The sequence below is a fragment of the Anastrepha ludens genome, chromosome 5 (assembly GCF_028408465.1).
Source record: "Anastrepha ludens isolate Willacy chromosome 5, idAnaLude1.1, whole genome shotgun sequence".
In the NCBI taxonomy this organism is placed as follows: domain Eukaryota; kingdom Metazoa; phylum Arthropoda; class Insecta; order Diptera; family Tephritidae; genus Anastrepha; species Anastrepha ludens.
In genome coordinates this window covers 19,887,481-19,903,000 of record NC_071501.1, presented here as the reverse complement: position 1 = coordinate 19,903,000, position 15,520 = coordinate 19,887,481, and the positions used below count along the sequence as shown (strand labels likewise).

The 15,520-nt window shown below is 35.7% G+C and overlaps 2 protein-coding genes and 1 long non-coding RNA gene across 8 annotated transcripts in view; 1 reads left to right on the top strand and 2 right to left on the bottom strand.

Moving 5' to 3' along the window:
- Positions 1 to 2,850: 2,850 nt before the first annotated feature.
- LOC128863478 (uncharacterized) lies at positions 2,851 to 4,725 on the bottom strand. Its single transcript, XR_008454606.1, has 4 exons — positions 4,622 to 4,725; positions 4,474 to 4,562; positions 4,352 to 4,419; positions 2,851 to 4,291 (listed from the first exon to the last, which is right to left on the bottom strand). It is a non-coding gene; the product is annotated as an uncharacterized LOC128863478 (long non-coding RNA).
- A 3,029-nt stretch (positions 4,726 to 7,754) lies between these two features.
- LOC128863476 (acyl-CoA-binding domain-containing protein 5) lies at positions 7,755 to 11,304 on the bottom strand. 6 transcript variants are annotated; one of them, XM_054102645.1, is made up of 4 exons: positions 11,009 to 11,304; positions 10,882 to 10,941; positions 9,048 to 9,573; positions 7,755 to 8,981 (listed from the first exon to the last, which is right to left on the bottom strand). In XM_054102645.1, exons 3-4 carry the CDS (start codon positions 9,513 to 9,515, stop codon positions 8,445 to 8,447), a joined length of 1,005 nt encoding a protein of 334 aa, XP_053958620.1. In that variant the 5' UTR covers positions 9,516 to 9,573; positions 10,882 to 10,941; positions 11,009 to 11,304; the 3' UTR covers positions 7,755 to 8,444. The 6 variants fall into 6 exon arrangements, with proteins under 6 accessions (XP_053958620.1, XP_053958621.1, XP_053958619.1 ...); XM_054102646.1 differs by having other exon boundaries at positions 10,864 to 10,941; positions 11,013 to 11,304; XM_054102644.1 differs by having other exon boundaries at positions 11,013 to 11,304.
- Positions 11,305 to 11,639: 335 nt separating this feature from the next.
- Positions 11,640 to 15,520, top strand: part of LOC128863475 (interferon-related developmental regulator 2) — a 31,315-nt gene continuing 27,434 nt past the window's right edge. The window contains exon 1 of the mRNA XM_054102643.1: positions 11,640 to 13,264. Coding sequence (XP_053958618.1) covers positions 13,234 to 13,264 — 31 coding nt within the window. The 5' untranslated portion in view covers positions 11,640 to 13,233. The remainder of the gene's footprint in view (positions 13,265 to 15,520) is intronic.

The window sequence follows — 15,520 nt, the reverse complement described above, 5'->3', positions numbered from 1 at the left end:
TCGCTCATTTTGACATTTAATTTGACAAAGATGCCACTCTCTATCAGTTTGAATAAATAGAATAAAACAGCTGTTCAGTGTTAGTTAACATAAGTTGGTGAATAGCACAATCGGCAATGCCATCGACATATACTGTCGACAAAACAAACAATTGTCGAATCGATAAGAGTTAGTGAATCGCACTACTGATCTGGGTTCCAGGACAAAGGACCATACAGGGAAATGAAATTGCTGAGGAGCTTGCCAGGAGGAATGGTACTGAATTCGCTTCAGAGACCTCCTACTCGGTCATCGGCGACCCCCTGACAGTTGTTTAAGGGGAACTGCTCAAATTATTTCTCAGAAAAGCGCAGAAATATCGAGCTCCATTTCTTCATGTGCTATTTCAAAAATCCTTTGGCCCCAATATACGATATACGAAGGACCCCTCGTCATTCAATTTCCAAACTCGTAGCTGTATTCACCGGTCACTGGACGATCGGTACACACGCGGAAAAGCTAGGGTTACCATTTAACCCTAATTGCAGAAGCTGTGCGGACCTTTCAGAGAAGGAGATTGTTGAGCACTTTCTTTGTAAATGCCCGGGTTTGGCAGCTAGACGATTAAGGTCATTGGGTGTTTCTTCCTTCGCCAGCCTGGGCCAGTGCACCAACCTAAATCCCATCAATATTCTCCATTATATCAACAACTCTGGCCGGCTGTAGATATCTGGGTATGTTCAACAATGCATTATAATGCGCAACATACCATTTCAGAGTGAGCAGTGCGTTCAAAAATGCAAATGTAGCAGTACTGCAAATGCAACGCGTTCTTAAACGTCATTTTTGTATCAAAAGTCGTGCATTATTTGCAGCAAAAATTTTCACACTGCCAATAAATACGCTAGTACAATGTCTGATGAAAAGTGAGTATTTAATTATTTATTTTAGCTTTTAATAAAAAAATTGATGAAAAATACGATATTTAAACTTTATTTTATTATACTTTTCTTGGTTTTAGTGATTACTTTAGTACATCGGAGATAAAATTACTGCTCAGAGTCCGACTGAGCACGGAGAACGAGTTCACGTCGGAAAGGAGGAAAAAGAGCGTGCTCTGGGCTAAGGTCGTAGATGAAGTAAAAAAATTAATAAAGATTTAAAAATATATAGAAACATCGCCCAGCGAAAATTTTCTAATTTACTCATCACAAAAAAAGTTAATAAAGATTTAAAAATATATAGAAACATCGCCCAGCGAAAATTTTCTAATTTACTCATCACATATAAGCGAATAAAAAAAAGAAACAATACATCTGGTAGAAAATCAACATCATGGCTTCACTACGAAGACTTTGATGAGGTGTATGATACCAGGCACTCAATCAATGTGCCCACTCAAAATTTACAAAGCTCAGTTGAGCTGCCGATGTCGATATCAACGGAACCTAATGATGTTGAGCCATCAAATTCTCCACAAACTTCAAGTCGTACAACCGCACAGTCTCGAAAAACTTATTTTTGGGTATTTTCCGTTTTGATATTAAACTTTTGACAAGATATGTTCTTCTTTTAAGCTTTACACGGTTTTTTTTTCTTAAATTTAATAAAAGACTATCGGTTTTTTCCTCACATACATCGTCCATGACCAAACTTAGTAACAATTCCATTTTACTGCACAGCGCGTTCATAAATGCAACAAATCTATTTGCAATTTTTCAACAAATCTATCAGTTGCATGAATTGTCACATTGACAGTGCTGCCAGCGCTGCAAGTACTGCGCATTATAATGCGTTTCTGAACATAGCCTCTTCTGCCTGTTGGAGATCTCATAATGGTTTCAAAACGGCGCTTCAGTGCTACTTGAGGAGTGCCAGACCTAGCACTTCAACCAATTCTCCTACTCTATCTAATAAAGCAAAAACCCTTGAAAAATATTGAATTATAAGGCGTTTTTCAATAGGTGCGCTTCAACTTTTTTCCGATAGGGAGGGCGAACGACGCAATATTTTTTTATTTTTCGCTTATCATTTGTAAACTTCATTAGTATACATTTCATCATGGAACGCTACACACTTGAGCAACGATTGCAAATCGTGCAAATTTTTTATGAAAATAATCGTTCTGTTGCTGCTACTTTAAGTCCAAATAATTCCAAAAAATCATCTTCAGTGATGAAGCTCACTTTTGGCTCAATGGCTTTGTCAACAAGCAAAATATGCGTTACTGGGCAGAAAGCAATCCACACGTGATTCATGAGGCACCGTTGCATCCCGAAAAAATCATTGTTTGGTGCGGTTTACATGCCGGCGGCGTAATTGGCCCATATTTTTTCGTTGACGAGAACGATCGCCACGTTACTGTGAATGGAAATCGATACCGCGACATGATAAACAATTATTTTTGGCCGCAATTGAATGGTATGAACTTAGACGACATGTGGTTTCAACAGGACGGGGCCACAAGCCACACAGCACACGCTACAATTGATTTGTTGAAGAGTAAGTTCGATGAGCTTATTATTTCCAGAAATGGACCGGTCGAATGGCCGCCGCGCTCGTGTGATTTGACGCCTCTAGACTATTTTCTTTGTGGTTATGTGAAGTCATTGGTCTACAGCATGATTCAATTATAGAAGGTTAGGTAAGTAGTGACAAGGGCGCTTTGACACTCCCTTATTTTAGGGCTGCATTTACGAAGGATGGGAAAAAGGGAAAAATGTCTTCCCCTTCTTGCCTAAAGGTAGTATAAAAGTACGTAAAGTAACTAATTAGTCATGTACTAAGAGAAAAACAAGTATATTGGTTATTTAATCTACATTAAAACAAAACGACAGAAAAATTATAGTTTTTTCTTTAAACAAATGTAATATTTATTTAGAATATTTTCGATGTTTATCTAACACAAGAGCACGCAGAACTATGGGATGTTACTTATGTATGTGTTTTTTTTTTCTGCCGTTCGGAGTCGGCTTGAAACTGTAGGTCCCTCCATTTGTGGAATAACATCAAGACGCACACCACAAATAGGAGGAAGAGCTCGGCCAAACACCCAAAAAGGGTGTACGCGCCAATTACATATATATATATATATGTTATATATATACAATATATATATATATATATATATTGCAAACTATTTTAACTCTTCTAATTTCAATTTTTTCTTATATTTAGAAATGATCGACTGAACTTCTGCTTTCGCAATGTCTTTACGGTAACATACTACATGTACCTACATGTATTGTTATGCACGAAATAAGAAAAAAAATTAAACTTTCTGTTTCATCTCATTCCTGTCGATTAAGTATATTTTGACCTTTGGTGTATTAAAAGACTTGTACTATTGTAGTAAATTAAACATATTAAATTCCTTTATTATGACTATTTTTTGTTCTCTTGCACAAAATATACTCAAATCTATTGCATGATTATATATGTATATATATATATATATATGTATATATTTATGTTACCGTAAAGACATTGCGAAAGCAGAAGTTCAGTCGATCATTTCTAAACATAAGAAAAAAATTGAAATTAGAAGTTAAAATAGTTTCAGTCGATCATTTCTAAATATAAGAAAAAAATTGAAATTAGAAGTTAAAATAGTTTGCAATAAAAATTACAAATTTACTAGTTTATAGTTTAAAATTTGTGTACTTTAATATACTTTGCGTCCCTAATATTAATAGGAAAATGTATTAATATAGACTAAAACCAATACATCGAAAAATTTTAGATGTTGGTAATATAATCCACTTTTAGTAATTCTGATGGTTTGTAAATTTACGTATATCAATACCACGTGTCTCAGTAATGAATCGGAGAGGAAATATGAGGAATGTGGGTGCACTTGCTCGTATAGGTGTTGGAACACTGCACTTACTTCAGGCAGAAATCAAAAACCTGTAAACCAAAAACTTAAAAATAACTCACAAATATATCATTACAACTTATCTGTAATTGTAGACTTAAAGCGCGAGGACTTGCTCGTGTAGGTGTTGCGCATACATCTACGTACAGCATATTGATCTAGATGGGGTAAGGTATCGACGTGGACAGCCAGTTCGGAAGTCAAATTGATTTCAGAGGTAGCAGTACTAGGCACATAATGACCGTCACATGTTAAACAGGTATTTGCACCATCATACACAACACGCTCCATGTCTCCTATGAAATTGTCCGTAGCACCACATGAGACAATGGTAGAAATACGTGCATACGTGCTTTCGTTTCTAAAAACCACAATAGTTGGGCCACCTAGCTCTTCAACACACACCTTCCGCAGCAATTGCTCGTCTGTGAAGTCCTACAAATAAAAACTTTTTATTTATTACAATTTATTAGCAAATATTCTAAAAGAACTTACTAACTGTAGTTTATGTATTGTATGTAAGGTGGTCTCTATTATATTTGCAAAAACGCTGCTATAAAAACCTATGAATGAAAAAGTTTAATAAGAATTTTTACAAATGTCTGATCTGGACTTACGTGTATGAAAATTCACAAACCGGGGGTTTTCTGCAGCAGAAAGCCGACTCCAAATAATCGACTATCACCATATGTAAGACATAATCGACCTAAATAGTGAAAAACGACATTAATTTACAAAATAATTAGCTTTTATTATTATACTTACTTGAATGTTTACAAACAGATAAAAGATTTTCAACGAATAATAACAAAGCAAAGCGTCAAAGTGGAAACGGTGTTGCCGACCAAATAATTTGCACCAAAAGTTTAGTTTTCACTACAATTCAAAAATTTTTTTGTGAAATAGGTACTTTTTTTTGTAAAGAAGCAACACGTTTTCAAATAAGGGAGCCGATATGTCAAGAGGGAGCGAGAAAGCTGTTTACTTACCTAACCTTCTATAATTGAATCATGGGTCTACAGTAACAAGCCGGCGACGATTTGTGAGCTCAGAGCCAATATTGAACGCGAAATTGCTGGAATTTCGGCCGATTTATGCAAAAGAGTGGTCGAAAATTGGGTTCAACGATTGGACTTCGTAAAACGTGCACGCGGTGGTCATGCAAAAGAAATCGAATTTCATACTTAAATATATGTTCAAACTCGATAATAAAAAGAAAATTAGTTAAAAAAATCAAACCGTTTGAGTTTTATTCAAAAAAAAAAAGTTTAAGCGCTCTTACTGAAGAACGCTTTATTTCTAAAGCACTTAAAAAAAAACAGTTCCATAACTCACCTTTTATATGTTTTGCTGACCCATTTGAAAATAAACTCGACCACTTTATATTTAATTTACTTTATTGACAAGGATCTCTTAAAGTAAAATTCATTTATGTTATTATGTTTTTATGCGAATGAAAGTGTGTTTACATAAAAATGTGTGTGTGTATGCTTGTATGTATGTATGATGTCCAGGATGCTATGCAACTCGCTATGCTACTTTTAATTGCTTAAATTTTTGTAAATGATTTAAGGCTGACATATAAACCATGAACATTTTTTAAAAACGTCTATGTACACTTACGTACTAAATATATTAATAAATAAAATATGCCATGAATGCACTAATGCTAATTATGCACATCAAATATTTGTGTATTATACATTCCTAAGGGGCCAGTAGATCGAGTTCGGCATAATTACGATTCGGTAATTCGATGAACTTTCGAAGTCTGAACTCATTTATTTTTCTCTATTTCTCGGTAACTTGACAAATTAGTTGGTTTAATTTTTTTAGTGGAAAAAAAATTTAAAAAAAATATTAAAAAAAAAACAACAAATATGCCACAATAAATTAAATTTTATATAAATCTATGAACTGAAAGATCTCGCTGCAGGTACACGGAACAAACAAGTAAATCAAACGAACGTCAAAAAAGATCGGCTGGGGCGTTCGCGCTTAATTAATTTCGGCAGTGTGACTTTAGATGTGGTGGGTGGGTTTAGATGGATCGATGCAAGATTGACGAAGTTATGAGTATTTGAGCGTCCATTGCTCTAGACCGAGTTTCTATACCAGTTTTACGCCAAAGCGTTTTTCTGAAACTTGCCATTTTTGAAGTCCAAAATTCAAAATCTACTGGACCAATCGATTTGAAAATTTGGACACCTCTTCGTCAGGTATTCCTGGTAGCTTTGTTTTTTTTCTTTAATAGTTAATCAATAAAAATTTAACAGATTTTTTAGCGAAAATCGGTTTCTTGGCCTCCAAGCGCTACAAAAAATATAAAAATCGAAAAAAGAAATTCCCTCAGAATACCTCGAGAAATAGCTCCTTTAGCTGTGATGTACACCGCAAAACAATTTTTATTCGTGGCACCTCCGCAGATTCACTATCACTCGATCGATTTTCAATATTTAGAAATTCAGGATTAATGAATGAAAATTTAGGATAATTTAGTCAAATGTTGGGTTACTAAATATAAATTAATTGAATAAACTGGCACTACCTGTCCCGCAAAAAAACAAAAAAATAATAATAACAAAAATAGAATCTTAAAAACACGACTTTTTCACTGCATTAACCTTAACGATAACCGGCTCATACGAAAATCTGATGAACTTCATCAGCAGCATAAATCAAAGAACACAACCGCAACTTAGTCATCGTTCGTAATCCACATACATCAACCCCTCCTTCCCCGCAACCCCTTCCTTTCTCCACATTACTTCCTTCGCGGATACATCACATCAGAAAAGATGAATTCGATTTCTTTCGAATGCTAAATGTGTTAGGACTTGGTTCCTCATCCAGCTTATTCCCCACATTTAACTCTTAACGACTATTCCCTAACGCCAAATATGAAGAAATCGCTCGAGGATAAGAGATTTGGGTCGAGTGCAATAGTCACCAATGAAACCATAATCTTTGTTTTTAGAGCCTCGAGAAATCGTATTATTATTTTGGAATGAATCTAAAAATTGGAGGGAAGTTGAAGGATGCGCATCGCGCTAAATGGAGACCATAATGACAAATTAAATGATTTTTTGTCGGCGTACCCTTCTTTTTTCAGTGGCTTGCGTTAGGGGCTTCACCTCTGACACAGGTAGCTGTAAAACACAAACTAACTGACGCAGCACGTTCAAATTTTGATAGGAGTCAACTGACAGATGCCTGTTGACAGGAGCAGTATTTCTTTTTCAGTAAAGAGGTCAGAAATACAAAAAGTCACGGACTTATTGAACCGCCCTCGTACAAACAGAAGCTTGTAGTTTTGGTGCCCCACTAGTTTACACAGAAATCATTGATTCACAACTGCATTGACCCAAATTCCTTTATTGAGTGTTTGGTAGAGCTCCTACTCCTACTCGTGGCGTGCGTCGTATTGTTGGTCCCCAATTGGAGGAATCTACATGTTTGAGCTGACTCCGAACGGCAGATGTTTTTTATGTGAAGCTTTTTGGTGTTACATGCACGGAGGGACGAACCCACGCACTTCCGAATGGTAGTCACGCATCAACTCAATCGGCTATGGCAGCTGCCGTATGTACATGTAGTGTGAATCAGTTCCAGCACAATCACATCCGGCTAATTTGGGTCCCAAGAGACAGGGGTATACTGGGAACGAAATAGCGGACGCATAGGCGAAAGAGGTCGCGGCCTCGCCATTAATAGAACCCGAGCTCTTCCTTGCTTTAGCATCCAACCCAGCTCTATCCTGAGTTTAATAAGGGAACTGCGTCTGGATGAGGTACTGTGAAGAGTAGAGGGCAGAAACGACCATGAGGTCGAAGTGCAAATCTCTTAGAAAATCGAATCTAATCGAAATCAGTTCTAAAGCATGAAACTACAGTACATCTAAAGTTGTAATTTTCATATTTATTTATTTTTTGCTGAGCTGTAAATCGAACTGATAACATATCACTAATATAAAGAAAACTACCACGAAGAATACAAACATATTTATAGGTACAAAAAATCATTTGATGATTCCTCAGCGTGCGGCTGAACGAAAACTTTTACCAAAAATAATATATTTATGTATATTTTATAGTGCTTAACAAATGAAAAACACGTAACATTTATAAGCTCACAATTAATCGCCATTCCATCTATAATTTCAAACAATTGCATTATCTATTGCGCTAGAGGAATGTATAATAAAGGTACATTTTTACATAAAAAATAAGCTATAGGTAGAAAAAATGTAAATAAATAACTTGAACTAAGATGTTTCACATTACCGAACCCAAGTGTACGAATATAGTTGGTTTTTTTTTGTTTTTTTTTTTTTACTTAAATTCGAATAAAAAAATATTTTGTTTTTTAGATTATTTTGCGCAAAATATAAAGTAAAGCTGTAGCGATCGGCACTATTGTTCACTGTTGTAGTCCAGCAGCGTTGATCCATACCCAGTATTGCCAACTTAGTATATTTGTGTATTTAAGGAGTGGAAAGCGGATTCCAAACCAGATATGTTTCCACTTTCGCATACCCACTTAAATTCTATGTATTGCGTCCCCCCATAAACCGGCGTTTCACGTGGCCTCACTTCCGGCTTGGTGCTGCCACGGCACGCGACAATCGTCCAACTATGAAAGGCCATAGCACGAGTAGTGTAAACCAAACAGGCGAAATATCTTCAAATGGCCACCATTTGGGGAATGCTCGCCCTTTACGCCCACTCGGCGAAGTTTTACCTCTCTGTACAACAGTAGAATGCACTTCGTTTACAACTTTCTCTAGGCTATTCATGCGTTGATTTACTGCCACCAAATCGGCATTCATACGCAATACAGTTGCTTGTATTTGTTTAAGCAATTCAGAATTGCGCACCATTGCTTCAGTCAGATCACTATTCATGTCTACTGGATCGCCATATTCATCATCAGATTGGTCCACTGTGCCATTGGACATAGCATACGACGACTGGGTGATTGACGTTTCAGGCATCATAGAAACTGTTGGCTTTGTTTGTGTAGCGAGCACTTCTTCCTGCTCGTTTGTGCCATTCATCAAACCGCTGTTGTGTTCAAGGTGATTCGGTTTTCTAGCATGGCCATTTATGCGGACGTTAGAGTGCAACTGGAAGTAAGGAAAGTAAAAGCAAGGCATAAATAATGTTTAACCACTTAATGACTTCCAACTAACATCATCCTCCTCTCCACTGCTATTATTCACGCTCGCTCCATGTTGTGGACTGTTTGTGCGCGAGTTGAATGGGGAATTTGGATGCGATTTTGCCAGCTCGCGCATACCCGGTACGACCATGTCCAATTCATCCAAATTTATATTGTCCAAACCACTGATGCTACCTACAAAATTTTGCACGTTCTCGGTAAACGACATCGTTTCGATGATTTCACGCAAACTATCTACGTAACGTTCCATTGCTTGTTGTTTCGTTAAGTGGCGATTATCATTCCAAGCGTCCCATTTCGCTTTGCCAACAACATCCCAGAATCCTGGCCTCTTGTGGTGGCAGGGGCCTTCTGTCGCTTGCTTAAAGTAACCGTAAAATTTGAGCATCATGGCGGTGCTAGGCTGATATGGGCCATTTTTAGGTAGCCCTTTGATCACATTGACGGCGGCTTGAAAACGCTCCTCAATCGCAGCCATTATTTTGGCAGTAGTTATATAGTAGTTATGTTTTAAGGCGTATTACGTTAGCGTTGAGCTGTTAGAAATTCGCAAAAATGCTCAATTAAACGTTAATCCATAATCGAACTGATATAAGAAGTGGTTATATGCATTATTTCACACAGAGATAAAATTAACTTAACGTAGTAGCGAACAATAGGCGCGAGTGATAAGATTAAAAGTCCAATTGTATGGTTCAAAGATATGCAACAATGCTTTTGAGGCTTATAAGATTAAAGTGCAAAAAAAAAATTATTATAAATTAATTTAAAACGTAATCAACTAATGAATTTGGAATTTAACTCACACTAATAATATTGCAAATATATACATTTTTACATCACTCACATTACACGTCAAAACTAATCATGGAACTCCACAATATTAGCAGTTAAAACGCAGATAATTCAATTTAATCTAGTGGAAAAACACAAATGCGCAAGTAAAATCCCTTAATGTATTTGTTATATATTAACAAATCAAGCAGAGAAAATAAATGGGTAGCACACCGAACAATAGGCAATCAATTTAAGCAAATAATTGTTTCAGCAGATATTAATAGATTGCATATGTTGCAATTACAGCCGTTTATGTGCACATGTAAGTCGGATTAAGTTTTATTTTCATATAAGCGCATTTTAAAGAATTAGTAGAATTATCAGCTAAAATTTTGTAAACTTATACTGACTTAAAATGCAGTCACAACACGGAAATTGCACATTTTCTATGAGCACATTTCCAAGCTAATATAATCCTACCCGGCAAACTACGCAAGCAAATATACAATGTAGCGATAAAAACCTTGTGAAATCTACTGTAATGCAAACTAGTCGCTCAACAAGTTTTTCCATATATTCAATCGACCACGTACTAACTAAAAATGCTAAAACCAACTTAATACAAGTGAGAAATTGAAAACCAGCCGGATTGAGGTGAATGAATTAAGAGAGTATAAATTGCGAAATGGGCCAAAGTAAGTGGAGCGATTGATTATAATATCGATAGTGGTAATGCACATTTTCTGCTTATAACGCTATTGAGGCGTCTTTGTTTTTGTTACACTTTGTATTTCACATTGGCCACTTTGTAATCTCTCTCTCTGTATGCATTACAGTACTGTAATATTATATTAAGTCATGCTTTTAGTTCTCTCTTATTGGATTTGTAAGCAAAATGCAAATGTCTCAATGACCTTTGCTTTCCGCTTCCTTCGCGTATTAAATCTAGCAACGGCCTTTGCTCCTTCTAAGCGTTTTCGAACACAAATATATATTATTAGTTCGTTAATTTGTGTGTGTTTGTATATGCATATCCCCAACATATTTACATATTTAACGCGTTTCACCTTTGCTGGACTCCTAGGCTGTGTACCTTTCGAATACTTCTTCAGCTCTTCCCACGAGATCTATAAAATATAAAGCTTTTTATTTGAGAACCCCAAAGAAAACAAAAAAAGGAAATGTTTTGCGTACATACTCAATTGCTAAATTTCGTGCAAGGTTTTTTGTCGTACACTTCGCAGATTAATATTTCGTTAACTTCCTTTTCCAATTGCTGTATTACCCACAGAAATTTTGTATTAACTAATAGAAACTTTCTTGATGCGCATACTTTATTTCAACGTGCAATTTCGTTGCGTATGTTTTCTCTATAACTCTTAACGTTTTGCTAATACTTCACATTAAATCGTTCAACTAACTAATTATTCAACAAGACCAAAACTAGTAGTTTTACTAAATATTCATTTGACACACCAGTTTTGTCTTTGTTTATTTCTGTTATCACTCTTTCATTCAGTGCAGGGTTGATTTTTAGCAGCCACCACGCGCTGTTCAAGCATATTGTCAAGCAAATTTTGTAAAGTTTTTTTTCTTATCTTTTAAGGAAAATAAAGCTGATTGCTTTAATGAAAAGAAATTGCAATTCCCACCCAAAAATGCGTAGGTTGATAACAACCATATAAGGGAGCTTGTTTTCTTAATATACAAAATATTGCAGTGCACACTGCAATTATTTCTCAAAAATCACGAAATCCACTGTTTTGCTTCCATTGTTAGTCATCAATCCGATTTGTGAAATTCTGCACATTCTCGTTATTCTGCTTTTGTGAGCCATTCTCTGCATTCGTATTAATGAATTGAGTGAGTTAACAACGTTTTGAAATTAATTTCGCATTTCGGTGAAAATTTATTGAGGAAAATACAACCAATAAAATTAACAATTGCAAAATTGTTAACAATAACGGAAATCTGTCGAAAGTTACACATTTTCAGATTTCACAACGTTTTCAGCAGTGAAAAAGCGGGAAGACGCGACGCTATTCACGACCTTGTGAAGTTCGACAACGAAGTTAGACTTTTCTGTGGCGAAAAAGCATTCAGTAAAATATTTGTTCAAAAGAGCTAATCTTATACAACAAAGTAACACGTTTGAAAAAGCAAAAAGGTGTACGAAAAACAATTAACACAAACTTACCTGCTATTGAAAATTTCTTGTTAACGCCCCTTCTTCGACGCGGAGGTGGTTCAGTTGGTCGATACGAAGAATATCGTGCTGCCATTTCTATTTCACATTACAGTGAAAAAAGTCGGGTCGGTTATCTGGTAGACAAGTAGAGACGAAAAATTTATCAGCAACTTGAAATTTGCGATTAAACATGAAATTTGTTGCAACAACAAAGGCCCAACTACAACAACATGCGAAGCATTACTCATTGAAATTTACTGAAGCTGAGCAAGAATCGAAACGTATAAATAATTTACACGCGGTCAACTTGGGAACATTGAACAACGTGAGTTTGTGTGGTGCAGTGAAATTTGCGAAAGTAAAAAATCAACAACTACAAATAAACGAATATAAAAAAATTTCTACTATTTTTAAAAATTGGAAGAATCAAAACTTTTGCATAGCTGCGTCTTGATTAAGTACGACTTTCATAAATTTTACCCCATCCAAATTAATTGGATTTCAAACCCCAAAACCTATCAACCTTGGAAAATAAATTAAAAATTAAACAAACACTCTTGGACAACAACATTAAACAAATTTATGAACACAAATAAATAATCAGAAAAAAAATCGCAAAAATTAAAAAAAATTAGCAACAAAAAGTGTTTAAAAGTGAGCGTTAGTGAAAAATATCCTAAATACAAAAATTGACAACGAAATTTATTAATTTATCTTTGAAATTTCATAAATTACCTAAACAAATTTAAGAGAAGCGTAAAAAGTATTGTGAAAGCAGAGCGCCAAAATACCTCGTGCTGTTCTGTCACCCAAAGAGTCAACTCGAATCTTTTGTAGCCGTTAGTTCATCATTGTTCACGCTTTGTGCTTCTCCTCCTTGGTGGAAACAAGCGAAGAAGCATCGAAAAACGTGCGCACCAGTACCATTAAAAAAGATATACAAGAGTATATACAGTTGCAACAACAAGAAGCAGCACACATCATAGAAAAGCCAGGTACAACAGCCGATAGTAAGTTGGCTGCATTGCTGTCGTCAGATCCGGCATTTGAATTTACATCCGTATTCGTGTTAACGTCTAAGGATAAAGAGCAGTGTACTTGTGCAAATACGACGGGTACATCAACCGGTAGTGCAATTTCCACATTCTCTACGACGGCGTCTTTGTGCTCATTCAAAATTTCTGCTATCTCGCCTAAATCTAAACGTAAGACGTCTAATAAAGACAAGAAGATGTCGCGCCGCAACAAGAAGGGAGGCAAAGGTGAGTTAAATATTTGCTGCAATATAAAATCTTTATAAATGTGTTTATTTCGTGATCTACATGTGTATGTATGTGTGATATTAAATTCACGTATATTTGTACATCCCTACATATGTATGTACATATGCGAGTTTTTATGCAGTTTTATCAGTCAGCAGGAAAATAATGAATTTCAGGTTGAAGGTTCGTTAACATAGGTACACTTGTGGCGCAGTTTCTCCATTGTATACAAAAACATGCAGATTCTTCGCTAAATTTTGACGACAATTGCGCTTTCGCTTAATTTCAAATGTTCTGAGGGTCTGTCTAGTCTGCAATGCGATGCACTTAGTAATTGCGTTGCGAAAGAAAATTGTCTCTGAAAACGTTGACAATGTAGTTAAGTTTATTTTAAGCTATATTTCTAAGAAATATGTATATTTAAATGCAATATTGCTGTACAAAATACTAAATTTGCTTTCGCATTGCAATTACCAATCACATCGTATTACAGCGTAGAACCTTGAGTAATTATTTTAGTTTGCTAATTACTCATATATGTATGTATATGCTGCATATAATGTACTGGGTAATTTGTTGTTTACAAATGATATCAGACTTGCCAATTTTCTAAAAAAAAAAGAAAAAAAAATTGATTCCTGTAACATACAAGTTACGCAGCCTTTAATCATTGAAGATAATTTGCTTAATTCTAGCCTTCATATATTTCTTACAAAATTGGAATGCAAAGTGTGTACATAATCATGGAAAAACCCGAAAAGCACGACAAATGTACATATACCGATGTTCTCCATAATAGCAGCGCGACATATTGCAAAATTTAACTATTTATTTAATTTTTTAGTGCATTGTGATACTGGTGTTTTACGAGTGGTGATTCTAATGCAAAACATAACTATTGGTGTTCTTGTCTTAGAAATTCAAAAGGCAGACGACTTTAAAATACCACTATCGACCGACAAAACCATTTTCATTTTATGTTTCCAAGACAGTCTGGGCTTAAAAAATGCCGATAGGAATCTCATTATCGTTACCACCGATACTTGGGCCGATCTGTCTTCAGATTACTTACCTGCCATGATCGTTGACATTTCAAAGCATTAAAATATTTTCCATATCCCAGCAATGTCAGTACGATGAACCAAAACAACGGAATATGTAAAGGAGAGCACTAAAATACACAAAGGGGCGGCGCAAAGGCACAACTAAAATGAGAATATAAAATGACACACGTCAGGGCCATCAGCTAAATTTTAGCTGCCGTGTAGACAACGGGAAAAAGGCATCACCAAATCGCTTCCCCTTATAAATTTGAAATACATATTTTTCTCTCATTAACCAAAGAGACAAACGCAAATTTTTCAATTAAATTGCGCTCCTTAATATCAAGAGAGACAAAATGGTTGAAATACAGAAAATTTTTAGCATCCTCGCTCAAACCGACATTGTATCCGCTGACATTATGGCAATTAAGTCTAGTAGCTGATCCGGATTAGTTCAACTTCGTTCTTGAGATAATACCGAATTCAGTCACTAATCCCGATTCTTCTTCTCATGGCCAAAGGCATTCTCTAAAGAATGTGAATAAAAAATTTAAGCCACCATTGGGCACTGTAAGCTGCTAAGAAGAGATAATGCATTCCGACTCGAAAGAGGCCAATTGCATTGCAAAAAATTTCGACACGGGTTTTCAGCATAACAAAGCCTTTCACTATCCACTAAAACATACATTATAACAGCTATACTAAAATTCGGATATTTTCCTAAAGTATGGAAATGGAGATCATTATGATGGTCAAACCAGGAATATATGCAACGCTGCCATTATTATATAGACCAATAAATTGATTGCCTTGCCTCTCGAAACTTTTTCAAAAGGTACTGATTTCCAAAATAAATCTAATAGCATTACCAATGAAAAATAAAAATGTGAGAAACATCATCAAAGGTGCCGTCGCCCCAGTGGTATGTGGGGGATGCTCCCACTAACACTATAACAAGCCTTATTTCTCGGCTGAATTCCAACCTAACCTAAACTTACTAGACTGGGATATAATCCAATGGAACTTGCAGGCTCTGTAGAGAGAAAGAAGAAATAATCAAACATGTGCTGGCATCGCCCAAAACACTAATAAATAAGAGAGACAAACAAACACCTGTGTAAACATATTTTACCAGAGGAGGAAATAAAACTGAATTAAAAAAAATGTATTCAGGTTGACGAGGTTCAGAGAGGTTGCAGTGATATTTAGCGTA